Source organism: Martes martes (assembly GCF_963455335.1).
Source record: "Martes martes genome assembly, chromosome: 1".
NCBI classification, from domain to species: Eukaryota; Metazoa; Chordata; class Mammalia; order Carnivora; family Mustelidae; genus Martes; species Martes martes.
Window position 1 is genome coordinate 216555627 of NC_137888.1, and position 26434 is coordinate 216582060.

Sequence of the window (26434 nt, forward strand, 5' to 3'; positions counted from 1 at the left end):
TGGGCTGGGGCGGGCGGCTCAGGAGCCAAGCTGGGAAAGGCGGGTTGGTGGGGAGCCCTGGGGAACTCCCTCTTTGCCGGCCCTCAGAAGAGCTGAGGTCCACTTGGGGGCGTCTCGGTGAAGAACCCTGCCCACCCCACTGCCTGGGCGGGAAAACTGACATCCCGGGGAGAGGGCGACTGCCGCGGAGAGAGGGACCCTCTGGGCCCCCGTCTGGCTGCAAAGCCGCTGCTCGCAGCCCGCGGCCAGGCAGGGAGGGTGGAAGGCAGGGCGGGGCGCGGCCTCTGGTGACAGCAGCGCCCCGGAATGCTCCTGGCAGGGGTGGAAGGGGGGGTCTCTGCCCCCCACGCCGGGCCTGCGGAGCTGAGCCTCTCCCAGTGCGCTGGGGCCCTGCTCCGGGGGTGGCGGGGACCTGGAGGGGGAGCCCCAGGGCTACGACCCAGGCGAGAGGGGTTCCTCAGTAGGATGACCTTGAGGGAGGGCTGGGGGGAGGACCAGGGGAGAGGGGTACTGGCCGGGAAAGGGGACCGTCGCGGGGAGGCTATCTGGGCGTCGGTGGAAAGGAGGCAGCGGCCCGGACTCCCGGAACCATGGCAGGGCCACCTCGGTTCTCGCACATTCCCTGGCCCTGAGCGCGGAGCCCGGAATAGCAGCCCCGGGGTGGGGGGTAGGGGCGGCCAGTTCCCGCACGGCTCCCCCGCCCTGGGCTTTCCAAGGTCACCGGGATATGGACGCTGGAACACCAGGCCGCGGCTCCGGGGGACCGGGCCCCGCGCGGGGCAGTCCCCTGCCGTAGACCCGCGCCGAGGCGCGCAACGGCCGCGCGAGGGCGCGCGGGGCTACGGTCCCCGCGGACCCCGGCCTGGGCGCGCCCTGGGAGGCCGGGTGGGAGGGGCTGCCCCTGGCTCCCCCCCCCCCGCCCCTGGCTCCCCCCGCCCCTCCCCGCGGGCCCCGCCGCTTCCGCTCTTCCTGGGGCCGCCCGGGGAACCAGGACGTGCCGCCTGGGCTCTACGTAGCCGGTAAGTCCCTCTGCCTATCCTCCCACTATCCCGGCCCGAGTCTCCTCCCCGTCCCAGGGCCCGGTCCGGCTAGGGGCCGGCCTGGCAGCAGCCCCCAGGGTGGGAGAAAGCTCCTCACCACTTCCTCCTGGGGAAACTGAGGCCTAAGAGGCGTGGCTCGCCCTGGGATCACACTTGCCGTCAGGAGTGCCGCCAGAACGAGGTGCGATTGCCCGTCCGGAGGGTCTCTGGGGAGTGGAAGGATGGTGCTTCTAGCCCCTCAGTTCCCCCCGCCCAGACCCCCACCCCTCAAGCCAGCGCAGAGTGTGTGGGGGGAAGAGGGGGTGTCGGAAGGCAAAGCCCTCTCGCCCTCCAGCCAGCTTCTTCCCAGCCAGCTAGGGCTCTGGGTTCAGAGAGGGGCAGAGACGCAGCTGGCTGCACAGCTCTGGGCAGAGAAGGGGACCCGCCCAGTGGTCCCCAAGGTTCTCAGCTCCTGGAGCCACCGTGGACCCCAGTCCCTGATGTCCCAGGCAGGACTGTCAGAGCCAGGGCCCGAGAACCAGGGAAACTGGGGCTCCAGGGGGCCCAAAGGCTCTGCTGGTACAGGACCCATGCCCAGGACCTCGGGGCTGGAGACCTCCAGCTTGTCCTTCGCGTCCTCTGGGCTCTGCTGACCACCAGGCAGCCTGGCTGTGGCCTGAGAAAGGACTCACAAGGTGGCCACTTCCCTCCCCCTTTGTCCGGCAATGTCACGGTCATGAGGGTACAGACGGCAAGTGATTTCATCCTTCCCCGGACAGATGGGGAAACTGAGGCCCGGGGGGGCAAAGTCTGCCCCCCCAGACGCCTCCCTCTTTTCCTGCGCCATCCTCATCAGCGGCCCCTTTCCCTCTGCAGGCCGCCCTTGGTGGGGCCCACAGCGTCTGCACATGAGGTCACGAGTCGGCGACTGGACTGGGGCCAGGTCACCCCCCTTGTTATCCCTCAATCCAGGGGCTCCCTGCTGCTGTGGGTCTGGGAGCTGAGGTGGCCCTGGAGGCCCAGGTCCAGCTTCTGCCAGGGGCTCAGGCCCTGACCCGGTCCCCACCAGCCGCACCTCTGCAAAGTCCCTCCTAGAGCCCTGGACTAAGTCCAGCTGGTCCCCCTGGCACAGATGGGGACACTGAGGCCCAGGGAAGTGGAGTGGCTGGCCCTTGGCCACACAGGGAGGTAGAAACAATGATGGTGGGGTGAGCAGTGATGGGGCCCTGACCCTGGAGACACCCATGCACTGTCCTGGAATGATCGGACACAGATTGAGCACCTACTGTGTACATTAAGAGACGACACAGTCAGTAAGAATGAAAGATGATATTCTCTGAGCTCGGCCTCTCCGCTACCAGGCTCTGTGCCTCCCGTCTTTCTTCCCCGGTTCCCTGAAACTTTTCTGTAACGGGGGCTCTGTTATTACCCTACTTTTCAGAGACGAGAACAGAGGCCCAGAGAGGCTAAATTATTGCCCCAAATCACACAGCCAGTTGGGGCAGAGCTGGGGTTCAGACCCCGGCCTGCTGGCGCCCCCACGGCAGCGCCCCCGGTGCCCCCTCGCGCCCCGCCCCCTCCAGAACCTCCTTCTGCTGTGGACCTTCCTGAACTGTGGTCTGGGCGGCGGCGCTCAGGTAAGCGGGGGCGCTCCCGGCAGCCAGTGGACTTAGAGACCTGGCCGTGGTCTGGGGGCCGCCAGGCTCCTCTCCAGGCTGATGGTGCCTCTCCCTCCCCAAGTAGGGTCCAGGTGAGTGGACCCCGTGGGCTTCCTGGAGTCGCTGTTCCAGCTCCTGTGGGCGGGGTCTCTCCGTGCGCAGCAGGCGCTGCGTCTGGTGAGCGCCCAGCTGGGGTTTGGCCGGTGGGGTGGGGTGAGAGGGGGGTGTCCCGCCCCACTCCTGGCCGCACCCTCAGCCTGCCCACACATGCTGTGCCTTTTAATCCCACTGATCCAACTGGAATGTGGGTGGGGTTGGCCAGGCCAAAGTGGGGGGGGGGGTCAGGCCAGCTCTGGAGAGAAGGTTACTGGGGGTCCTGAGCACACTCTGGCCATCTTGCTCCTTGTAGGTTCCCTGGGGAAGAGCCGTGCTGGGGAGACTCCCACGAGTACCGACTCTGCCGTTTGCCAGTGAGTGGTGTCCGCCTCCCAGACCCTTAGCTGGGCCTCGAAGACCCTCCGTCTCCCGGGTTGGGCCCCCAGATACACTTGCCACCCTGCCAGGTTCTCTAGGCTCCCCTGGGGCTCTCCCAGCCTCGGACCACTGTTTGTCCTCAGGACTGTCCCCTAGGGGCCATTCCCTTCCGAGACCTCCAGTGTGCCGTCTACAATGGCCACCCTGTCCTTGGCAGCCAGAAGACTTACCAGTGGGTGCCCTTCTATGGTGGTGAGTCGCCTTCCCTCCTGTTGGCCCAGAAGAGGCAGGGAGAGGGGCAGGGAGAAGGGGCTGCTAAGAAAGCAAGAGGCCTGGAGGACTGCAGGAAGAGAACATGAGCGCTGGGGCTTTGAAGGGCGTGTAGGAGTTCAAGCGGTGCGGGGGTGCGGGGACCAACGTGACCTGTGAAACAGGAGGGGGGGAGGCAAGGCCTGTCCTGCTCGGGGTTGAGCGCCAGGCTGAGGATTCACTTGGAGCTGTATCCAGAGGCCAGGAGTTCTCAAACTTATCCCGGTAGCAGGAAATGTTACTGCATTTAGCTGAAGGCAGCAAGTTACATAACTGTGTGCCCGGGGCAGCGTGCCTCCAGATTTAAGGGAAACAGGCAGCTTTAGACATAGTGGAAGCAGACACAGATATGGAGAACATTCCATCTGTCGAACTCTGGGTTGTTTTTTTTTTTTGAGGGGGGTGGGTTTTTCCCCCCTAAGAATTAGAGGAAATTTGCCGTGATCCCACCGCCACAGAGGCCTGCCAAGGCCAGTTCGGGCTCTGTCCTAGGCAGGGTCTGCCAGCCAGGCTCAGGGCGGGGCAGGAGGCCAGGAGGAGCAGGGGTCAGGGCGGCCCATTCGGCCCCACTGCCAGGCAGAGGGGGAAACTGAGTCCTGGGGAGGCCAGCGACACACCCAGGCTACACAGAAATCGGTCCGCACTGAATGCTTTCTGTTGGGCACATGCTGGGTGCAGGACCCAGTGCTGAGTGGCCTCTGCCCACGGCTGTACGCCAGAGCCTGGAACAGTGCTGGGAAGGTCGTAGGTGCTCTGTGAGTGTTTGTGGAACTAAAGAATGAATGAAGAATGGGTAAGGGTGTTAGCAGTGGACAACGTGTAGGGACCCCCTAACCCGAGGGCTTCACCTGAATGAATGAGCGTGCGCGGGACGTCAGAATGCTTGTCCGGGACGGCCCGCGGGGGCTGGGGGCGGAATGCCTAGATTCGCGCCCTGGCTCTGCCTCAGCCTCCGTGTGCGGCTTTGGCTGAGTCTCTGGGCCTCATCCGCCTGAGGAGGAGGAGGCCGGGACTCCGACCGCGGTCCGCGGTGCTCCACGGCCCCCGCATTCCTCCCGCCCCCAGCGCCCAACCAGTGCGACCTCAACTGCCTGGCGGAGGGCCACGCCTTCTACCACAGCTTCGGCCGCGTCCTGGACGGCACGCCCTGCAGCCCGGGGACGCAGGGGCTCTGCGTGGCTGGCCGCTGCCTCGTAAGGCCTCGCGGGACCCCGCAAAGCCCCGGCCTCTCACACCCCAGCCCTGACCTCGACCCCATCACGTTCAGCCCCAGGTCCCTCCCTCTTCCCTAATCCCCGCCCCCTCCCCAGGTCCCGCCCACCCTAGGCTCCAGACCCCGCCCCTTTACCCACGGACCCCGCCCCCAGGGCGGACTCCGCGCCCCCAGGGCGGACGGGGTCAGGGGGCTCTGGATGAAGCCGCGCTCGTCGTCTCCGTCCCTGTAGAGCGCCGGCTGTGACGGTTTGCTGGGCTCGGACGCCCGCGAAGACCACTGCGGCCGCTGCGGCGGCGCCAACGAGTCGTGCCTTCTGGTGCAGCGCGTGTTCCGAGACTCCGGTGACCGCCCGCTCCGTCCTCCCCGCTAACCAGAGCGGTCCCTTTAACGAGCCTCGGGCCGGAAGCGAAGTCCCGAGCTGATTGGGCAGTCTGTGGCCCAGCCCCCTCTCGCTCTTCATTCTGATTGGCTATTCCCAGATGGCCCCGCCCTTCCCGGAGCAGATGGCGTTCTAACTCTTTCCCTTCTGTACTTAAGCGAGAATAACCCTAACTCCAAAAGTTAACCCATCGTTTGGGATTATCAGGACCCCCTGGTACCTTCTTACCGCAGTATCTCATTTAATCCTCAAATCGTCCCTCAAATACGCTCCCACCTGCGCCCCAACCCCCTCCTTTCCTCCCACCCAGGTGCCTTCGCAGGGTACTGGAACGTGACCCTGATCCCCGAGGGTGCCAGACACATCCGTGTAGCCCACCGGAGCCGCAACCACCTGGGTATCGCGGGGTCCAAGGGGGGAAGCCCCCTGCTGGCCGCCTGGGAGCAGCGGGGATAGCCTGAGGCCGGGGGGCGGAGGACGCCGGGGTCGGGAGGCGGCCGGCCGGGCAGGTCCGGGAGCCCGGGCTGACCTTTCCCTTGCAGCGCTGATGGGGGGCGACGGGCGCTACGTGCTCAACGGGAACTGGGCGGTCAGCCCGCCCGGGACCTACGAGGCGGCGGGCACCCGTGTGGTCTACACCCGCGAGGCAGGGCCAGAGGAGATGCTGAGCGCGGCTGGGCCCACCTCCCAAGACCTTCTCCTGCAGGTGCGGGCCAACTTCCGCGGGGCGGGGGGCGGGGGGGGGGAGATGTAGGGGATGGTTGGGTTACAGGAGTGGGGCGCGGGGCGGGGGGCGGAGAGGGGAAGCCCAGCCGCCAAGTCTGAGCTCGGCTCCCTAGTGTGACACCCCTCCAGGTCCTCCTGCAGGAGCCCAACCCCGGCATCGAGTTCGAGTTCTGGCTCCCTCGGGAGCGCTACAGCCCCTTCCAGGCCCAGGCGCAGGCCTTGGGTTGGTCTCTGCGGCAGCAGCAGCCTCGGGAGGTGGACGGGCAGCCCTCCGAGCTCCCAGCAGCCCCAGCTACCATTGTCCCACGGATCCCCACCCCCACCCCAGGTAAGGCAGCACGGGGGGGGGTGGGGGAGTGGGGGGGACAAGCAGGGAGGGGAGGCCTGTGCCCCTTACTGTACCACCCCCGCAGACCCCTGCGCACCCTGCCCTGACACCCGAGGTCGCGCCCACCGGCTGCTACACTATTGTGGGAGTGACTTTGGTGAGAGACTCCTAACCCCAACCCTCACCTGCCTCCTAATTGACCCGAACTTGACCCGTCCTGCTGACCCTTGACTGCTATCTGACTTTACCCTTGACTCCCTGACCTGACTCCAACCTGACTCCTTCTGACCCTTTGCCCTAATCTGCCCTTTGACTTCTCATTGATCCCTGACCTCACCTGACCCCAGCCCCCCAGTGCCCCATCCGACCCCAGCTCCTTTCTCTGGCAGTGGGGTGTGGGTGGATGGGCGCCCAGGGTAGAGCGTCCTGCCAGCCTCCGCATGGCCCTGCCCGCAGTGTTCAGGGCCCGAGTGCTGAGCCGCCGGCATCAGGCCCAGGAGACCCGCTATGAGGTTCAAGTGCAGCTCATCTACAAGAACCGCTCGCCGCTGCGAGCCCTCGAGTACGTGTGGGCCCTGGGTCGCTGCCCCTGCCCCCGGCTGGACCTCCACCGCGAGTACCTGCTGGCTGCCCAGCGCCTCATCAGCCCAGACGGCACTCAGGACCGACTACTGCTGCCCCACACGGGCTATGCCCGGGCCTGGAGCCCCGCGGAGGACAGCCGTGTGCGCCTGGCCGCGCGCCACTGCCCCAGCTGAGCCCCTCGAAAGGCCCCTGCCACGTGCGGCAAGAAAGACACGCCGGACCAGGAAGCCAGGAGATAGCTTACACCTCGAAACTGTGTGTCTGCTTTGATTCCTTTTGCCTCACACTCACGTTCTTAGAGACACTGTCACAAACAAACAAGGCCCAAAGGAAGATGTTGTAATACGTGTTTCCCCTCCTGCCCTTGCTACCAGGAAGCTCGCTGCTGGTTAGCGACCTGACGCCCTGTGCTTTCTCTTCTCACGGACACACATAGGCTGCGTGTAGTCAAAGACGCTCTAACAAACAGGCCCACTCCCCAGAAGACATGCCTGACGAAACTAGAACGTCCCTGCTTCCCACTTTCCTGGCTACCAGCAAGTCCAGAGATAATCTTAAGGGCCTTAGTAGTTCTGGCTGGGCTGCTCTCTCTCCTTCCCTCTTTCTCTCTTAAAGCTTTAATTTTATTTTTTAAGCTTTATTTATTTATTTTTAAAAATGATTTTATTTGATAGAGAGAAAGCACAAGCAGGCAGAGAGGCAGGCAGAGGTAGAGGGGGAAGCAGGCTCCCCGCCGAGCAGAGAGCCCGATGCGGGGCTCGATCCCAGGACCCTGAGACCATGACCTGAGCCGAAGGCAGAGGCTCAACCCACGGAGCCCCCCCAGGCGCCCCAAGCTTTTTTTTTTTTCAGTAGCCTCTACACCCAGCGTGGGGTTCGAACCCACAGCCGGGAGATCAAGAGCTGCACGCTCCACAGACTGAGCCGGCCGGGGACCCCTGGCTGGGTTCCTTTCAGGCAACACCGCTATCCGTCCCGCTTGTTTGTATTTAATTTTTCAAGGCACCCTGGTTAAGCATACCGGGCTGCAGACACCCCAGGATGTCCTAGTACCCAGACCCCCAGTCGCACTGTCCCTGTGTGTACCCCAGCCCCGTCCTTCTCCCGGTCCAGTGCACCCTCCCACGCCCCCTTGGGGGCCATGCTCTCCTCACGCGCCATCCAGGGCCGCTCCCCAGGAGAGGAGGCAGGTCACAGCTCTCAGCCTGTCCCCTACCCTCACGTGTCCTCCTGGAGATCTGCTACTCCGATATTCTTCTAGGGCCAGGAGGGCGGACCTTGGTCATGTGTGCATTGGGGGTACCTGAGGGGTGTCACTCAGCAAACCTTCTCCTTGGGGCTCCCTGGAAGGGCCCCCCTTTTACCTTCCCTCCCTGCTGGGACGGCTCCCACGCTGCCATTTGGGGCAGTCTAACTCCTGTACCGTCCATGGTTGTGTTTTCCTCTGGGACAAGGGCTGCTTAAGTGGGAGGTCTCAGGTTCAGCACCCCCGACCTTGCAGGTGACCTGCGGCCAACCCTGGCCCCTCTCTGGGCCTCAGTTTCCCCATCTGAGCGTACCTTTCCAGCCCCTCGCGGCTCTGAGCATGGGCACCATGCTCTTCGGGCTCCGCCCGGGTCCCTGCACCCCCGACCTCTCCGTCCAGGCCTGGCCCCGGTGCTGAAGGTGGGGCGCCCCTCCAGTCCCTCCACAGAAAAGTGGGGCGCAGTTCTGGAGGCGGCGCGGTGCCCGGGCGCCCCCTGGTGTCAAGATGGGACAGGACGGGATCCAAGGCTCCCGGAACTACCTGCAGCCCCCAAGGGCCCCACACCTGCCGTCCACCGGCGCCCACGTCTCTCCTGGGTGCTTGCCTTCCTCAGAACACCTCCTCCCACACGCCAGCCTCCCACACGGCGCCCACGCCCAGGGTGCCTCTGTGCCTGTCGCGCCAGCCAGCACCTCCGCCCTTAGCCCGCGGCTGCCCCCGTGCCGCACTGCTGTGCCGCGGGTGTGCTGGGGAGTGGGGTCCGCGGGGCAGCCCTGCCACGAGCTCCCAAACCAGCCGGCCTGGCCGGTGAGGAAAGGCCAGTGTGGGGCGCAGGCGGGATGGCCTGTGGGCCCCCTCCTCACCGCCCCCTCCTCGGCCCGGCAGCATTGTTTCCAGGGACGGTCAGGGACACCCGCAGCAGACACCCCCCCTGCTTCCTGGATGCTCCAGCTTTAAAACCGACACTACAACAAGGAGAAGAGAGAAGACGTTGCAATGCTGAAGGCGGTCAAGTCCACACCCGGAGCAGTCACGTCCCGCACAGGCATTAAAGCCACAGGTGGGTCAGGCAGAGCCACGGAAGCGGCCGCCCGAGCTCTGCGTCTTCCTCTACCATCGCCGGCTCTTGGCTCTCACTAGTTACCGTGTCCCCCGGGAATACGCAGTGCCCGTCCGGGTAAGGCTGAAACGGCGCCCGAGGGGGCCCAGGGGGGCACAGTCCGGAAGGTCTGCCTGCAGCCAGCTCCCTTGGCCGAGGCCTGGTGGCTCACAGCTGCGAATTCTCTGAACCCACTTCCCACAGGAGGCCATGCTTCGTCAAGGAGAAAGAACAAAATCAGGCATGTTTGGGGGCGCGGGGGTGGCTCAGTTGGTTAAGCGACTGCCTTCGGCTCAGGTCGTGATCCTGGAGTCCTGGGATCGAGTCCCACATCGGACTCCTTGCTCGGCGGGGAGCCTGCTTCTCCCTCTGCCTCTGCCTGCCTGTGCTCGCTCTCTCAATCTCTCTCTTTCTGACAAGTAAATAAATAAAATATTTAAAAAAATCAGGCACGTTTGGAACACATCCTATTAATAAAAGGATGAAAACAGCAACAATGATCAGTGCCCCCCGGAAGGGTTCTCCCCGCAGCCCCGCAGGAGGCTGGCTCTGGGGTTCCCGTGCGTTTCTTACTATTTTTTAACTCTCTGCAGCCAGCATCCCCACCTACCCGGGCCTGTTCTCCCTTCCTTCTGACCCGGAACTAGAACTCGGCCCCAACGGCTGCTGAGAGTCCCCAGGGGCCCCACAGCCCCCCGGGGTTCCATGCGGCCCATGCCAGGAACTAGTATAGCCACCGGGGGGCACAGCTTGGCCGCGTCTGCTCCAGGTGAAGGGGTCCTCCCGTGACAGGCTGAACCCCCACCCAAGTCCTAGTCTCCAGACCTGTGAATGGGAGCTTGTTTGGAAAAAAAAGTCTTTGCCGAAGCAGTTAAGAGTCTCAAGATGAGATCACCCTGGATTGTCCAAGCGGGCCCTAAACCCAGTGACAGGTATCCTCGTCAGACAGAGGAGACAGCTGCGAGGCCACGGAGGCGGCACCGGAGGGACACGGCCACAAGCGCAAGGATGCCTGGAACCACCCAGCGCCGAACAGGTGGAAAGGACCTTTCCCTGGAGCCTCCCGAGGGAGCTTGGTCCTGCCACGACCTGACCTCCGCTCCGGCTCGGGCCTCCGGAACACGGGAGAACGAATCTCTAGCTGGAAGTCTCCCGGTGTGTGGTTATTTGCGTCTGGCTCCCCAGGACACTGGAGCGCTCACCCTGCAATCTCCGACAGGTGTGTGCCCCAGGAAACAAGAGCTCCGGTCACCAAAGGCCGGTTCTAGAATGTTCCTAGCAGCTTTCATCGCAATAACCACACACGGGAAACCAGTCCAACAACAGAGGAATGGTGTAGCTACACCGAATGAAATACTGTCCTCACCACTCAGGACGAAAGTGTGGCTCACTCCTGCCGCGGGGGGCGAATCTGACAGCCGCGGCTCCGAGTCACACCGGCGAGGCCCGGACACCGCGACGTAAGTGACACGCAGGGACAAAGTAAACACAGGATGGGGGCCTCCCCTGGGGGTGGCAAGTGACTGGGAGGGACTGGCCGTGTTGCCCCGCTAGCTCTGAGTTTCTGGTTACACTCCTCTGTATGTTTAAATTAAAAACAAAACCGGGGCACCTCGGTGGCCCAGTCGGTTGAGCCTTTGGCTCAGGTCATGATCTCAGGGTCCTGGGATCGAGTCCCTGCTCCGCGGGGGAGCCTGCTTCCCCCACACTCGTGCTCTCTCTTGCTCTGCCATCTCTTTCTCTCAAATAAATAAATAAAATCTTAAAAAAAAAAAAAAAAACCAGGTCTGAGGGGCTAGAGGTCATTGTTTCCACCTGGTAAGACAGGTGTGTCCTCCCACCTGTGCTCCCTGGCAAGCTGATCCCTGGGGGTCCAGCGATCTTTGAGGGGACACAGCTAGAGGCTATTTTGCTGCCCCTTGGCTGGGTCAGTGCCAGGTGCAGAGCGAGCCTGGTGCCTCCTTCTCCCACCCTGGACGATGGCCCCACCATGTTCTTCAAATAGCTGGGCCAGTGATAAGCAGATTCCGAGATCCCTGTCCCCCACACTCGTGTGGGCTTCTCAGCATGCGGCGGGAGGCAGGGGAGGCTCAGCCCCTCCCTCACTCCCAGCAAAGCCCGCATCCCCAAGCAAAGGCAAAGTCCTCACCACACCTTCCAGGTATCTGCGAGGTCAGCCTCACCCACTCACCTCCTCTCTCCCCTTCACTCATTCAGCTCCAGCCCACGGCACTCTTCCTCTAACCTGCCAGGCATAGTCCTGCCCCAGGACCTTTGCATGTGCTTTTCTCTCTGCCCAACCATGTCTGCCCTGGCTTTCATGAGACCCATGCCCCCCGACCTGACTTTCCTGTCTCCTTCATGCCTCTACTCAAATGCCACTTCTGCAGACGGGTCTTTCTCGGACTGCTTATGCCATGGCCGCCACCACCTCCCAACTCTGCACCGTATTCCCCACCCCCAACACTCACCTTCCTCTGACATATATATGTTTTATGCTGTTGTCGCCTACCCGAGTCCTCGGGAGCAGGGATTTTTCTCTCTCTGGGCCATTACTGTACCGTTGACTGTTGCAGCAGGGCCTGGCATACAGCGGGCGCTCAATATTTGTTGAATGAGCTACTGAATGCATTGGACCACTGGCAGCTCTCAGTGCTCCCTCCTCCTTCACTGGCATCCTCAAGGGTGAGGACACAGGCAAGGGGACAGGTGGCCACCACCAGCCGCAGACAAGCCGGGCCTGTCCTGGCAGGAACAGGGAGGACGTGTCCGTGGACCTCGGGAGGGAGCACGGACACCGACAGTGTCTTCGAATGCCGTCCAGCGTCCCTGGGACGAGGTTATTCCCGGTTGAGAACCACGGAGTTACAGCCTTGCCAGCGCCCTGCTAACGCTCCCCCGTGTGTTTCCACCAGAAGCTGTGATGGGGTCGCCCGCGGGCTCCATCGGTTAAGTGTCCGAATCCTGATTTGGGCTCAGGCCATGATCTCAGGGTGGCGCTCAGCAGGGAGTCTGCCTGAGACTCTCTCCCTCTCCCTCTGCCCCTCCCCCTGCTCATGCGCAACCTCTCTCTCTAGGAAAGAAATGGATCTTTAAAACGAAGAAGTGACGATCACGCGGAGTCTTGGAGAAGCAGCCCTTGTGTGGGAGGGGCAGACTGTGGCGGACACTTCGGGGCCCCTGGTCCTTCCTCGCTGTGACTGCAGATGTCCGGCTAGGGACTTGTCTCTGGGCGATGGGAGGTGCCCCAGGGTTACAGACCCTCTTGGGGGGTGCTGAGACTCGGGACTGGCAGAGGCAGGGGACCAGCCACAGGGCCCCCTGCGGGTCCCGCGCTCCAGGTCCTGCCCCCCAGCTGAGACCACCTCCCTGCTCAGCTCCTCCCACACCCCCGCCAGCCGCTTCCTGGCTCTGCCTCCAGGAACCTGACCCCAAATAGGGGGTGTTCTATCAGGCCACTGGGCTGAGTTTGCTCTTTTCGCATCTGTATCCTTGCAGCGGGGCTTGGCACCGTCCTTGGGTGTTGGCCTGGTTTTATGACTAGGACCATGCTGGTGTCAAAGCAGAGACCAACTGTGGGCCATCAGTGACACCCGTCCCCCTCCTCCCCACCACCCTGATGGCAACCGCCAGCAGCCCCCTCTACCGAAGGCTTCCTCCACCCCGGGCCCCACACCGCTTGCAGGGGGCACAGGCTGGAACGAATGGCCACGGCCACCCCCGGAACCAGCCGGGAAGGTGGGCGGGAGAGGTCTCCGGTGCGCAGAGGACACTGGCTCCCAGAGGTCCCTTGGGATGGGGCGCCAGGCGCCCGCGGCGGCTACGGGCTTGGCGAGTCCCTTCCTTCGTCTCCCCCTGGTGCACCCCCAGCCCTGACTGGAGTTCTCCCAGATCCGCGCCCCAAGCAAGGGCTTGTCCGCCCATCCTCTCACCGGTTGTCCTCTGGGAGGCTCCTGGGCCACACGCAGGTGGGCGTGGCTGTCCCACCTCCGGTTCCTCAAGCGGAGCAGGGCCGGGCCACCCGCATCCGCTCCGCCCCGGCCCTGGGCTCCACCCGCCCCAACGGCGCCCGCGGCGGGACCAATGGCCAGACCGGCTCGGTCCCGGGGAGCTTTATTGAGTCCTCGCTAGCAGGCTAGGTGTCTCAGCCGCCAGCAATGTTGCAGGCACCGCAGCGGGTGCCCGGGGTGGGTCCAGTGGCAGGGGACCTCCGTGCTGGACTCGGAGGTGGGCTCCAGAGAGGACTCAGATGGGCCGGAGACGGGCAGCTCAGTGTCCGAGCTGCTGCTGTTGGACTGCGCCGAGGGCCCCTTCTCCTGCTGTCCGCCGGACTGGGAGGCCTCGGGGGCCGGGTCCCCGGGCCCATCCGAGGTTTTGTTGGGGGGCTGCGTGGGGACAGTGGCGCCGCTGGGGGACTGCACGACGGCGGGGGCCTGGCTGGAGGAGGCGCTGGGGCGCAGCACGGTGGAGCCTGAGGCCTCGGGGGCCGGCTGGGGGTGGCCCGAGGAGGTGACAGGTGGCCGGGGCTGCTGCTGGCCGGCAGCCTGGGGTTGCTGGCTGGAGGAGCTGGCCCGTGACCGAGGCTGGCCCCGGGACTTGCCAGGCGGCCGGGAGGCGCTGGCCCGGGAGCGCCGCGGGGACGGGCCGAAGGTGGCGCGTGAGGGGGCCGGCTTGCTCTCGGACGAGGGGCTGGCGGAGGACCCCACCGGGGAGTGCGCCGAGGAATCCGCGGACGACTTGGGCTGCCGCGCGCCCCCCAGCTCGCCAGCCGGCAGCCGTGTGGACGCGCCGGGCGAGGCCCTCACTCGTCCTTCCGGAGCAGACTCACGCTTGCTTTGGCTGCGGAGAGACCGGCCCGGGGGTGAGGCGGGCCCGGCTGCACCGGCAGGCCCGGGGCGGGGGCGGGGGCGGGGCGGCAGGCACGGGGGGCCGCAGGGACGGAGGCTGTCCCCCCATCTTCCACAGGGCCGGCTGGCTACACTGCAGGCCACGTGGCACAAGCACAGGCCCAACCTCCCGGGGGTGGCGGCTACGTACGGTCAGCTCCCAGGGCAGCTGTGGGGGTGACGAGAGCCCGGCCGCGGGCCAGGGTCTGCAGGACTGGTTCCCGAAAGCGAAGGAGAGAGAGGCTGACAGTGAGGGGCCGGAGCCGGAGGGAGGCCGGTCAGGGCGAGGACAGAGGGGGGGCAGGAGTGAGAACGAGCAGGGGCCGGCAGGCTGGGACACAGGCAGACGGGGCTGGGAGAGACGGACGGCCCTGCGCCCAGCGAGTACACACCGTCCCGGGTTACTCCCGCTGCCACGTCCAGAGCTCGCCCGCTGAAGTCTCTCACGATGCTGTCCACGGCCTCGTGATGCTTTAGAAAGAGTGGACGAATGGCGCGATGATACAGCATGTGCGCCCCGTTCCAAGGCCCGGGGATCATGCAGAACAACAGGAAGGCGCACTGTGGGCGCAGGGCGAGAGTTACACTCTGTGACCCTCAGGCACAGGCCCGGGCCTCCCCCATCAGACACCCCTCAGGGACGGCCTGGGCCTCCCCCATCAGACACCCCTTGGGGACGGCCCGGGCCTCCCCCATCAGACACCCCTCGGGGACGGCCCGGACCTCCCCCATCAGACACCCCTTGGGCAGGGGCCTGGACCTCTCCCATCAGACGGGCCTACTTCCTCAGACAGGGGGCTGAGTCTCCCCCTCGCATCCCAGGAGGCGGCACAGTCCTGTGTGTGTCCGGGGCCCCCCACCTTGCCCGCGTAGTAGAAAGGGAACCAGGACAGGAGTAGATCGCTGAAGAACTCGGCCAGCCCGAACAGGCCGTACACCACCCAGTAGGTGAGCCACACAGTGTCGTCTTCTTTGCTTGGGCTCTCGATTGCTTTGATTCTGGGGGAGGCGGGCAGAGTCAGGGGCCGCCCACAGCCCCCAGATGCGCCCCCTCCCCTGCACCGGACAGCCAGCAGGCACTCACGAAGCATATGCTGGGTACACAAAGCCGATTACATTGCACAGTAGAGATGCCCCGAAGCCGAAGAGAAGATACAGGCTTAGGAGAGTGGCGGCTCCTGCGGAAGAGAGGGTGTGGGCGGACGGCACCTCTGAGCTGGGCCGTGGTGCCCCTAGCCACCTCCTGGCCCCACAGACCCAGTCTGCAACGACGCCGCCCCCGGAAGCCTCAGGGGCCCCTCCAGGATGTGTCTGCTGCCCCTGCAGCCCCCGGACAACCCCCACCACGCCCTGAGCCCCATGTTCTGTGTCTGTAACCAGTTATCCGGTCAGTCTGTCCCCAACCTCTGGACTGTGAGCTCCCCAAGGGCAGGCAGGGACCTTGGCCCTGACAGGTAGAATGGCCGCCCAGTAAGCGTTTGTTGAATGAATGAGTGACCATCTGCAAGTGTAGCTGCTTCCTCCAGGTCCTGGGACGGGTGGGCATAAGGGCCAAGCATGCGAATGTAGGGATGGGAGGAAGACCTAAAAGAAAGGCCGCTCTGCTGGTAAGGCTTGATTCCCAGGGAGCAGAGATAGGCAACATTCGTGACTCTGCTCTCAACGGAGCTTCTCACCCTCACCCCTGCAGACAATCCGGGCGGGATCAACTTCTGTGGGGGCATCCTGGGCGTTGGGGGGCTGAGCAACATCCCTGGCCCCACCCCATCGGTGCCAGGAGCACCCCAGTCGTGACAACCACCCATGTCATGTCCCCAGACAGCGCCCAGTGTCCTGAGGGGGACAGCTCGGCCCTGTGTGAGGACCCTTTTCTGAGTACAAGACAGCTAAGCACAGCAGAGTGCCCCAGACCCTGGAGAGCCCTCTGCTTTTCCACCTACCACGTGACACCAAGCAAGTCTCATGAGGCCTGGAGCCTCAGTTTCTCCATCTGTCAAAGGGGCAGTAATGGCCCTGCCTCCCAAGGTTGCCATGGGGATAGCTAAATACCATTCCACAGAGGGGAGGCACCTGTCTACACGTTTACTGAGCGCCTCTAGGCACACAAGCACGTTCCCAGCAATGAGGGCTTCAAGAAAACACTGTTAGGGGAGCGGGGGGCCAGGAGTGCGACCTACTCTGAAAGCAGTAATGGCACATACTGCGCTTATTAAGTGATTCGTGGGGCGGGTCCCGGCAGTTCCCAGCTGTGGCTCATGGGCCAGAACAACATGGGAAGCTGGGAAGTGAGGCCCAAGGTCACTCACAGAGCCTGCCCACCCCCCGGCTGTTATCTGCAGAGACAGAGGTCACTTGGGTACCAAAGGCCAGAGTCCCCCCCACCCCCCCGCCTTCCCTCCACCTGCATTAGTCTTTATCCCCAGGGCCTGGGGTCAGGAGCGGGAGGGGAGCCTCCCCAATTGAGTCACTGGTCACTGCCTCCTCTGGGTTTCCTCCTTTGTGATCTGGGCTGGGGATTTGATCCTTTGGGGCGGCTGGGGTTCAAGAGTTCCCACAACTGGGTGAGGGGAAATGGCCAGGTGGGGAGGAGCGGCTCTCCTAGGGCACCTCTCCCCGCGATCCCTATTCCTGCAGCCTCAGCAACGGGCAGGTGACCTTGGACACGGGGGAGGGCACAGCCCCAGAGTTCAGCAACAGATGGGGCTTGGGGGTGGGGCGGTTAGGGAGGGCTGGATGCTCCAGATGGGGCAGGTGGCAGAGGCAGCCTCCGGCAAAGCCTCGGCAAAGCCTCGAATCCTCTCGGCCTCAGTTTCCTCCCTGTGACTCCCAGCCTCCCCACGGGCCCCTCCCTGGTGCTCTATGACCTAAATTTCCTGCCCACGGGTACCAAGGGTGTGCAAAGTCGGCACAGAAGTCAGGGCCTGCTCCCAGGGTCAGGTTCCTGGCTGCGCCAACAAGGTTGGGAACAGGAGGCCTGGGGCGGTAAATGTGGACCCTTCCCCGGCTGCCGGGCACAGGAATACCCCCGCTGAGGGAAACGGAAGGAAAGAGGCCTCCGCGGATCTGCGCACATAAGGTGCCCAAAATATATACCCCTGTCCCGTGCTCAAAATATATGCCCCCTGCCAGGTCTGGACAAAGGGTCCCTGTGGCCCATTCCAGGGGGCTTCCTGGAAGAGGTGGCAGCACTGATGGGCCTGGAACACGGAAAAAGAGGGGAGGAAGGCCCTTAAGGAGTGCTTGCTAGACAGTCTGGGAGCCTGCCAGGGGCCACCCAAGGTCACTGAGGAAGAAAGGAAGACGTTTTACTGGGCTGGAGAAGCTGGACCATCAGCTAGGCTACTCCATCCCAGGATGGTCCCTTGCAGGCCGGAGCAGCCGGACCTCGTCTCTAGGGTCCCCCCTCCAGTATTTCTCCACCCCCGCAAACAGCCCAGCTCAGCTATTCACGCACAGTGGGCCAAAGCCGTTGGGGAGGAGAGGCAGAGGGCAGGCAAGGGAGGGTACTGGCCGGAAAAGGATGGAGGGGGGAGAGATGGGAGTGACCCCTCCCCTCCCGGCCTGGAGCAGCAGCCTTCTCGAAAAAACGAAAAAGCGAAAAAGCGGTAAGATCTCTACTCGTGCTTCCAGGCGGGGCTCCACAGGGACCGGGTGTGGCAAGGCTCCCGAGCACCGGCCGCCCCGGGGCATACAGAGCGACTGGAAGAACCGGACTCTGGCCTGGCGGTCACCCAGGGCCACCAGGTAAGGGGCAGCGACGGCCTCCAGACCTGAGGACGGGCGTGGAGGTAATTCAGGGGCCGAGAGAGGGGGTGACACTCTCCCGAGGTCGCACCGCGGGGCAGGGGAGAGGCCGCAGGCAGACGCGAAGGGGTCCACGACCCCTCCCCAGGATCTCCGTCTCCCTGCGGGGACAGTGGGGAGCGCCCCGCCGTCGGAGCCCGGACCCCGCGGAAGGCGCCGGCCGGAAAGGGTCAGGTCCGGGACCCAGGTGCCCCAGGACCTCGATGTGCCCGATGGCGAAACGGGGCAACGGCCCCCAGCGCCCCGGACGGCTCACCCGCGGCCAAGTACCGCTTGTCGACACCTGTCTTGGCTTCGAGAGCCCCTAGCGCTTCGGTGGCCAAGTTCCTCTGTTCCAGAAGGCGCTCGAAGCGCTGGCGCAGGCCGTCCATGGCACCGGCGGGCCCGGGGCTGGCAGCCCGAGCTCGACCGCTGCCCCGCGCACCCGCCCCGCAGCGCGCGTGCCGCCTTCCCCAGGCGCGAGCAGCTCGGCTCCGCCCCCGGGCTGGTCTCCGCCCCCGAGGTGGTCTCCGCCCCCTGCCCCCCGCTCTGGCCAATGGGAGGGCAGGGCGGACAAAGGAGGTGGGGCCTGCCCCGTCTCCCCTGCCGCATTGCCCTCTGGCGGGCCGCGGCCGCGGCAGCCGCGACTCGGGGAGAAGGGGGCGGGGCGCGGAGGCAGAGGGTGCCGATTGGCGGAGCGGGGGCGGGACGTAGAGGATTGGAGGGGCGGGGTCATGGCCGGGGATTATTGGCTGAGCCGGTGTGGGGGCGGAGCCGGTGGGAGGGCCCAGAGAAAGACCAGAGCTGATTGGCGAGAACAGAGGAGGGGCGGGGCTGATCATAAAGGAGGAGGAACAGAATCTCAGGGCAGGGGGATGGGACGGAGCTAAATTCAGGAGGCGGGACTTACTGGGAAGAACAAGTCCGGTTGGACGGGGCAGGAGGCAGGGCTGATTCAAGAGGGAGGGGTTTGCAAGAAAGTGGGCGGGGCCAAGGAAAGGGGCGGGGCCAAGGCTAGCAACGGGGAAGCAGTTCCTCTTGGTCGGAAGATTTGGTCGCTGTCCAAATCGGGGAGACTGAGGCTCCAGAGGATTTGGGTCTGCGGGAGACCGGGGCGGGCGTAGGTCCCCCCCGACCTCGGCCGGACCTTCGCGCTCCTCAAGGGAGAGCCGCAAGGCCCTCTGGGAGTTGAAGCCTTCCAGGGGTTGCTATGGCCTCGGGGGCGGGGCGGGCGCCTGGGCCGACTCGGCGGTTTGGCCAGGGGGAGGGGCTTTTGGAGGCCCCGGCCCGGCCCCGCCCCCGCCGCCATGCGGCCCGCCCGGACTGCGCTCTGGCTGCGCCTCGCAGTGGCCCTGGGCCTGGCCCTCGTTGGCCCCCTGCCTGTGAGGTGGTCCTCGGCCCGGGCCCCCATCTATGTCAGCAGCTGGGCCGTGCGGGTGTCCCAGGGTTACCGGGAGGCCGAGCGCCTGGCGCGCAAATTCGGCTTCGTCAACCTGGGGCAGGTGGGTAGGACCCCACAGGAGAGGAGGGCCGGGGGCTGGACCACCCTGGAGCCCGGAGACGGGAGGGCTACCCAAGAGGTCAAGAACCCGCCCAGCCCACCCTCGCCTGGACCAGCTTTAGATCCTGGGACCTCCGGAGGGCACCTGGCCGGGGGAGGGCGCAAGCAAGAGGTGTGGGCCACTGTCCTGGGGGGCTCCCTCTCGGAGCCAGGTGCCATGGTTGCGGATGCTTCCCCACGTTCCCAGATCTTTCCTGACGGGCAGTACTACCACCTGCGGCACCGGGGCGTGGTCCAGCAGTCCCTGACCCCACACTGGGGCCATCGCCTGCGCCTAAAGAAAGACCCCAAGGTGAGCCTGGCCTGGGGGCCTTGGCCACCTCCTGTTATTCAAGTCACCTGCTCTCTCTGAGTCTGGGTTTCCACTTGGTGTCCCCTTCCCCCCGTCTGTGGAGAGCAACAGTTCCCCAGGGGTGCTGCGCTCACCTCAGGGCCTGGCCTGCTGTCCACATTCCTTGTTGCCCCCCCCCCACTCCCCTCCTCTATGTCACCCCGAAAGATCAAGATTCCTCTGTACTCCATAAAGACGGCGGGTACCATGGGAAGGGAAGTGGCCCTTTTTAGGGCAGAAGCAACGGCTCCAGAATAGGAATCCCGCCTGAAGTCACCCAGCGAGACTGTGAGAGGCTCAGAGGGGTGCCAGGCTGGGGAGTTGGGGGTTGAGGCTGAGTCTTCAAGGCCTCAGGAGGCTTGCTGGGGTGCGGGCTAGGCCCCGGGGCTGATCGGCAGGGAGGCAAGAGGCTCCGTACTTGAAACCACTGGGAGCACCGGGGACAGAAGTTGCTGTTTCAGATGGAGTTTGCCAAGGCACTGGATTTGGGGGACAGAGAGAAATCAGGGTTAGCTTCCAAGTCTGAAGCTGGGCAGACGGGGAGACGATTGCCCCCTTCCTGAGATGGGGGTGAGGGCACGTGAACTGGTTTTCGGGGGTGGGAGAGCAACAAGGTGGAAGGAAAGACAGAGGTCTGAGGAAGAACAATCTGGGTCAGGCAGAACAGCATGTGCAAAGGTCCCGGGGTGAGGGAGCCACTGTGGCTGTAGCAGAGGGAAGCTGGTGAGGGCCAGATAAAGCAGAGCTTTGTGGCCCCTGGAGAGGGGGGCAGCATGGGAGGGTCTCAGCAGGGGGTGATGCTACAGTGTTGTAGAGAGGGATGAGGGCAGAGGGGGAACCAGGGAGGAGGCAGGTATGGTCATCCAGGGATGTCTTGCAAGGGGTGGGGAGGAGTAGTAGAAATGGCCACTACAGGGGTGGGGGGAGATGGGCTGGTCTTGGTCAGAAGGATCTAGAACAGGGACTAGGAAAGGGGCAGGCTTGGACTTAAAGAGCAGTAGCCACATGTCAGTGGGCCCAGGGGACTGGTGATCTGAGGACCTTGGTCCCCTCTGCAGGCAGAGCCCCAGGCACACGGGGACCCCAGAGAGTAGCCTCAGCAGACACAAGGTCCCAGGTCCTGTCCCACACCACGAGGGACCAGGACAGGCGGTGGACAACTGGGACACATCCCCCCAAGCTGTGGCCCCACCAGCGATCTCCCCTTGGAGGACCTGGGGGCGAGGGCCGTGCACCGTAGAAGCAGCCCCAGGCCCTCTGGCCGGGAATCGGTGGGACAGACGGGGAGGGGCAGGGCCCTGGAGGGTGGCTGGCTTTTGGGGTCCAGCAGCCCCTGCAGTGTGCATCCGCCTCCAGGTGCAGTGGTTCGAGCAGCAGACGCTGCGGCGGCGGGTGAAGCGCTCGGTGGTGGTACCCACGGACCCCTGGTTCCCCAAGCAGTGGTACATGGTGAGGCGGCTGGGCTGGGGGGACTGGGCGGGGTGGGGCCAGAGCGCCCCTGACCCCAGCGCACCCGCCTCGCACAGAACAACAAGGTGCAGCCGGACCTGAACGTCCTGCAGGCCTGGAGCCAGGGGCTGTCGGGCCAGGGCGTTGTGGTCTCTGTCCTGGATGATGGCATCGAGAAGGACCACCCGGACCTCTGGGCCAACTACGTGAGGCTGTGGGGTCCGGTGTGCAGGGGTGGAGGCTGCCCCAGGTCCCACAGCCGGCCCCCATCCCTCACGTCCCCACTGCGCCCCCAGGACCCCCTGGCCAGCTACGACTTCAACGACTATGACCCAGACCCCCAGCCGCGATACACGCCCAGTGATGAGAACCGGTGAGCCTGGCACCTTCCGGGGTGTGAGGGCAGGCAGCCCCCAGTGCCTGGCGGGAGCCGGAGGGGAGCTGTAACGGGCTCCCGTCTCGCCTTGGCACCAGGCACGGGACCCGCTGTGCTGGGGAGGTGGCAGCCATAGCAAACAACGGGTTCTGCGGCGCGGGCGTCGCCTACAATGCCCGCATCGGAGGTACGCGGGGTCTGGCTCGTGCACCCTGGGGAGGCACCTCTGGGGGATACAGGCCCGCAGGGGTGGGGGTGCGGTGGGACCGTCCCCGAGGCCTGACGCCCCCTCCCACCGCCTCCCGCGCAGGCGTGCGCATGCTGGACGGCACCATCACGGATGTTATTGAGGCCCAGTCGCTGAGCCTGCAGCCGCAGCACATCCACATCTACAGTGCCAGCTGGGGCCCTGAGGATGACGGCCGCACCGTGGACGGCCCGGGCATCCTCACCAGGGAGGCCTTCAGGCGCGGCGTGACCAAGGTGAGCGCACCCCGGGGCCTCGGGGCCTCGGCGGGCCTGGGCGGGCCTGGGCCTGCTCTCCAGGCCGACGCCCCCAGCCCGGTCCCCCGTCCCTGTGTGCAGGGCCGTGGTGGGCTGGGCACGCTCTTCGTCTGGGCGTCGGGCAACGGCGGCCTGCACTATGACAACTGCAACTGTGACGGCTACACCAACAGCATCCACACGCTCTCGGTGGGCAGCACCACCCGGCACGGCCGCGTGCCCTGGTACAGTGAGGCCTGCGCCTCCACGCTTACCACCACCTACAGCAGTGGTGTGGCCGCCGACCCACAGATCGTGAGTGCCCTGCTGGGTCTCCTCCCTCCCTGCCTGTCCCCTGCCCCTTCCCGACTGTCCCCTGCCCTCTTCCCGCCTGTCCCCTGCCCCTTCCCACCTGTCCCCTGTCCCCTCCCCACCTGTCCCCTGCCTATCCCCTGCCCCCTCCCCAACTATGCTCTCCTCCTCCCTGCATGTTTTTCTCTCCTCCCATTTTACCCGTGCCCTCTCCCCACCTTCCCTCCTGCCCCCCACTTCCCCTCCTCCCAGGGCTGCCCCGTGACAGTGCCTCACACGCTCTCCTGTCTTCCAGGCAGGGCCAGCTCCCCCGGTGTGTGACCTGGGGGGCCCTCAGGGCCCTATTCTTGGCGGGATCTCCGTGGTACCTTCTCGAACCCAGCCTGGGTTTTCATGTGTACCAGGCCCCCCAAGTGCCCCTGTCTGCCCCTAGGTCACCACAGACCTGCACCACCAGTGCACGGACAAACACACGGGCACCTCGGCCTCGGCCCCGCTGGCTGCGGGCATGATCGCCCTGGCTCTGGAGGCCAAGTAGGTGACGGAGGGGCGCCCGCTTCCCGCGCGCTCCCCCCACGCGGCCCCAGCTCACCTGCCCTCGCCTGCCCCCAGCCCGTTCTTGACCTGGAGGGACATGCAGCACCTGGTGGTCCGGGCGTCCAGGCCAGCACAGCTCCAGGCTGAGGACTGGAGGACCAACGGCGTAGGGCGCCAAGGTGAGGCGGGGCCGGCTGGAGGGGACGGGACGCCATGCCGTGGAGAGAGTGATGACCGCCCCTCCGCGCAGTGAGCCACCACTACGGCTACGGGCTGCTGGACGCCAGGCTGCTGGTGGACATGGCTCGGACGTGGCTGCCCACGCGGCCCCAGCAGAAGTGCGCCATCCGGATCGTACACACCCCCACGTGAGCGCCCTCCTCAGCTGCCCCCGCGCCCCAGGCTCGCCCGTCACCTCCCCGCACCTGTCATTGCCGTGGGGGGGGAGGGCTGGTCCCGAGGCCTCCGCTTCCCCATCTATCAGAGGAGAGGGTGGGCCCCTCGAACTGAGCCCAGACCCCGCCTGCTGGCTGCCCATCCCCCCAGCAGACCCACAGGAGGGGCCCTCACCCCCCACGCCGCCCCTAGCCCCATCCTGCCGCTCATGCGAGTGAGGAAGAATGTGTCAGCCTGCGCGGGCCGTGCCAACTACATCCGCTCCCTGGAGCACGTGCAGGTGCAGCTGTCGCTGTCCTATAGCCGCCGGGGGGACCTGGAGATCTCGCTCACCAGCCCCATGGGCACCCGCTCCACGCTCGTGGCCATCAGGTACCGGGCCGGGCGAGTGGCGAGTGTGCACCGCGGGGTCAGGCCGGGTCTGGGTGGGTCTGCACTGGCTGGACGCGGGGCTCACCACCGCTCCCCTCACGGTGGGAGCCCTCTCAGCCACCAGCACGTGGCCCGCCTCCACCCCACACCCTGCCGTCTGTCCCAGACCCTTGGATGTCAGCGGCCAAGGCTACAACAACTGGATCTTCATGTCCACCCACTTCTGGGACGAGGACCCGCAGGGCTTGTGGACTCTGGGCCTGGAAAACAAGGGCTACTATTTCAACACAGGTGAGAGCTACAGGCAGGCTGGGGCCTCGGGCTCTGGGGCCTCCCGGGCACCCCGCTGCCGAGGGGCTCCTGGCAGTCTCCCTGGGAGACCGGGCGGGTGCATCTAGCGCCGAGTGCACCCAGTCAGTGGTACTCAGCCCGGGCGCCGTCGGGGTCGGGGACTCCAGCTCGGGGTCGGGGGGCCGGGGAGAGGGGCCCAAAAGGACAGGACCAGGTGGCCAATAGCCTCTCCCCCTCTTCCCCGTGCCCACCGCAACCCCTGCCCAGGGACGCTGTACCGCTACACGCTGCTGCTCTACGGGACGGCCGAGGACATGACCGCGCGGCCCTCCGGCCCCCAGGTGACCAGCAGCGCGTGTGTGCAGCGGGACACGGAGGGGCTGTGCCAGGGTGAGTGCCTGGCGGGGCCCGGCCTGCCTGCTGGGAGGCGGCAGCAGCGGGCAGTGTGCGTGTGCAGCCTGGGGCGGGACGGCAGCCGGGGCGATGGGCCTCGGCCTCACGCCCCCGTGTATGTGTCCCCCGTACAGAATGCCACAGCCCCGCCTACATCCTGGGCCACCTCTGCCTGGCCTACTGCCCTCCAAGGTACTTCAGCCACACCCAGCAGGCAGTGACCCCAGGGCCTGGGCACGCGGCGACGCCCACCCTGCGCATCTGCTCCAGCTGCCACGCTTCCTGCTACACCTGCCGCGGGGGGTCCCCGCGCAACTGCACCACCTGCCCCCCGTCGTACACGCTGGACGAGCTTCGGGGCTCCTGCTCAGGACCTGTCCCTCCCAACAGCACCCCCCAGCCCACCGCAGTGGCCCAGCCCAGCTGCCACGGTGGCCAAGCCCGGGCTGCGGTGCTGGCCTTGTTGGCCATGGCCTGGGGGAGCCCCTTCCTCTGCAGCGTCCTGTCTGGAGGCTGCCTGCCGCCATGTGGGGGCCTCCTCCGTGCCGGGCCCCCCTCCCATCGCCACCCCAGGGCCGGCTGCTGGCGGGAACCTAGAGCCATCTGACTAGGGGCAGACGCAGGCCTGGGCAGGCACCGCTGTCCCGCTCCTTTGCTTCGGACTGGAACCCGGGCTGGGGATGCGAGCGCCTACCCCGAGAAGGCCCTGGGTGACCACCGAGGCCTCGGGCCAGGGGCGGCCTGCACAGAATCCGGGACCCGAAATAAGCAGGTCCAGGCGAAAGAGAGAGAAAAGTCTAGTTACACAGTTTGGGGGGTGGGGTGGGGTGGGGTGGGGCCGAGGTCGGGCTGTGACCACCCTCCCTTCCCAGCCCCAGCAGTGGGTGGGAGGGGCGAGGGGATCCAGTGACGCCATCCGGAGTCTCAGGCACCACATCCGGCGACGTCAGAGTTTGCAAATAAAGGTTGAATAGGAGGTACCAAGTCTGCCGTCTCCTTTGGGGCAGGGGCAGGGCCCCTGTCCCCATGGCAGGGCCCGGGTTTCCTCTGTGCCCGCGGGGAAACTGTCTTCTCCCAGACGTCAGGCCCCGGAGGACCCTGCGGTCCGCAGAGGCAAGGGGGTGAGCCCCGCTCGCGGACGGCCAGCTGTGGCGGACCCCACGGGCGGCCCCCGCCTCCCTAGCTCCGCCGGGCGCCCTCCGTCCTGCGGGTCGGGCTGCTCTTTAACGCCGAGAACTCGCCGAAGCGGGCTCTTCAGGGACCGTCCCACCGAAGATATTATCCTCCTCTTCCGCTCCCCGAGGGTCGTGCGGAGGCTGGGGGAGTTGGCGGCTGGAGGTATGTTGCTTTCGCTCACCCCAAGCTGGACTTCCCTGCTCCCTGTCCGTGCAGGAGCCTGGTCTGGCCGTGTCACACGCGTGGACTCCCACGGCGTGGTGCCTTCTGGGTCCACTTCCCTCCCTGAGCGTCGTGGACTCGGGGTCCATCCCCGGGACGGTGCGTGGCGCCTCGCTCGTGTTCTGGGCCGAGTGGACGGAGGTATTGGGCTGATCCGTCCATCCGTGGAGGCGTGTCGGGGCTGTGTCGTGACGCCCGCCACTCTGAGCGCATGTCCGGGAGTGCTGGGCTCGTCCTCGGAGCCCTGGTGGCGTCACCTACACAGCAGCCCTAAGCCTAGCACCTGCTTCACCGAACGTGAGAGCAAGAGAGGGAGTTTTCCCCCGGGGCACACGGTAAGTGCCCAAAATGTGCCCGCCTGGGGCAGCCGCCCTGGGAATGAAGCAGTTCTGTAAGCCACGGCAGTTGCCACATGACCCAGCAATTCTGCTTCCAGCCTGCGCCCCACCGAGCCACACGAGCTTCACGAGGCCCTTCTCGGCGGCAGGATTCAGGTGGGGACGACCCGAGTGCTCATTAGCTTGTGGGTGGCCCGACAGGACATGGTCCACGCTCACGCACAAGCACTACTCGGCCATGAGCGAGGGGGCGAGGCCCCCACGCGTGGCCCCGGGGACGGACCTGAGCCCATGACGCACAGGGAGGGGACCAGACACAGAAGGGCACGCGGGGTGTGAGTCCACGCGTGTGACACGCCCAGACCAGGCTCCTCTGTGGACGGGAAGGGGGCTCGCGGGGGCCGGCGGGAGGCAGGGCATGACCACTGATGGGGATGTGGCTTCTTTTTGGGGTGACGGAATGTTCTGGAACTAGACTGTGGTGATGGT

The 26434-nt window shown here is 65.5% G+C and overlaps 3 protein-coding genes across 18 annotated transcripts; 2 read left to right on the forward strand and 1 right to left on the reverse strand.

Moving 5' to 3' along the window:
• Positions 1-727: 727 nt before the first annotated feature.
• On the forward strand, positions 728-7326 carry ADAMTSL5 (ADAMTS like 5; the record flags this gene model as incomplete). Its single annotated transcript, XM_080803418.1, is given in 14 exon segments — positions 728-793; positions 797-1019; positions 1896-1962; positions 2461-2656; positions 2763-2854; positions 3087-3147; positions 3295-3403; positions 4526-4653; positions 4906-5017; positions 5366-5452; positions 5598-5761; positions 5911-6109; positions 6195-6266; positions 6566-7326. Coding segments are annotated over 14 exon segments (1878 nt in total). The 3' UTR covers positions 6868-7326.
• Positions 7327-13136: 5810 nt separating this feature from the next.
• REEP6 (receptor accessory protein 6) lies at positions 13137-18205 on the reverse strand. 3 transcript variants are annotated; one of them, XM_080802845.1, is made up of 6 exons: positions 17986-18205; positions 15010-15103; positions 14786-14924; positions 14318-14396; positions 14077-14139; positions 13137-13878 (listed from the first exon to the last, which is right to left on the reverse strand). In XM_080802845.1, the coding sequence occupies exons 1-6, from the start codon at positions 18098-18100 to the stop codon at positions 13841-13843; spliced, it is 528 nt and encodes a 175-aa protein (XP_080658971.1). In that variant the 5' UTR covers positions 18101-18205; the 3' UTR covers positions 13137-13840. The 3 variants fall into 3 exon arrangements, with proteins under 3 accessions (XP_080658971.1, XP_080658969.1, XP_080658970.1); XM_080802843.1 differs by having other exon boundaries at positions 14318-14486; positions 17986-18202; XM_080802844.1 differs by lacking the exon at positions 14077-14139 and having other exon boundaries at positions 14318-14486.
• PCSK4 (proprotein convertase subtilisin/kexin type 4) lies at positions 16369-25191 on the forward strand (the record flags this gene model as incomplete). Of its 14 annotated transcripts, none has more annotated exons than XM_080802737.1 (16): positions 16369-17001; positions 17556-17669; positions 19457-19561; positions 20957-21049; positions 21127-21255; positions 21346-21422; positions 21524-21612; positions 21736-21908; positions 22011-22223; positions 22654-22754; positions 22833-22936; positions 23008-23125; positions 23307-23525; positions 23634-23816; positions 24084-24206; positions 24344-25191. In XM_080802737.1, 16 exons carry the CDS (start codon positions 16912-16914, stop codon positions 24804-24806), a joined length of 2394 nt encoding a protein of 797 aa, XP_080658863.1. The 14 variants fall into 14 exon arrangements, with proteins under 14 accessions (XP_080658863.1, XP_080658856.1, XP_080658854.1 ...); XM_080802730.1 differs by having other exon boundaries at positions 23346-23525; positions 23692-23816; XM_080802728.1 differs by having other exon boundaries at positions 21127-21422.
• Between the last annotated feature and the right edge of the window lie 1243 nt (positions 25192-26434).

Coding starts and splice junctions, on each gene's coding strand:
- REEP6 (XM_080802843.1), bottom strand. CDS start 18,100: ATGGACGGCCTGCGCCAGCGCTTCGAGCGCCTTCTGGAACAGAGGAAC. Junction 15,104..17,985: donor CAAGCGGTACTTGGCCGCGG/GTGAGCCGTCCG, acceptor TCTCTTCCGCAG/GAGCCGCCACTCTCCTAAGC. Junction 14,925..15,009: donor GTGTACCCAGCATATGCTTC/GTGAGTGCCTGC, acceptor CGCCTCCCCCAG/AATCAAAGCAATCGAGAGCC.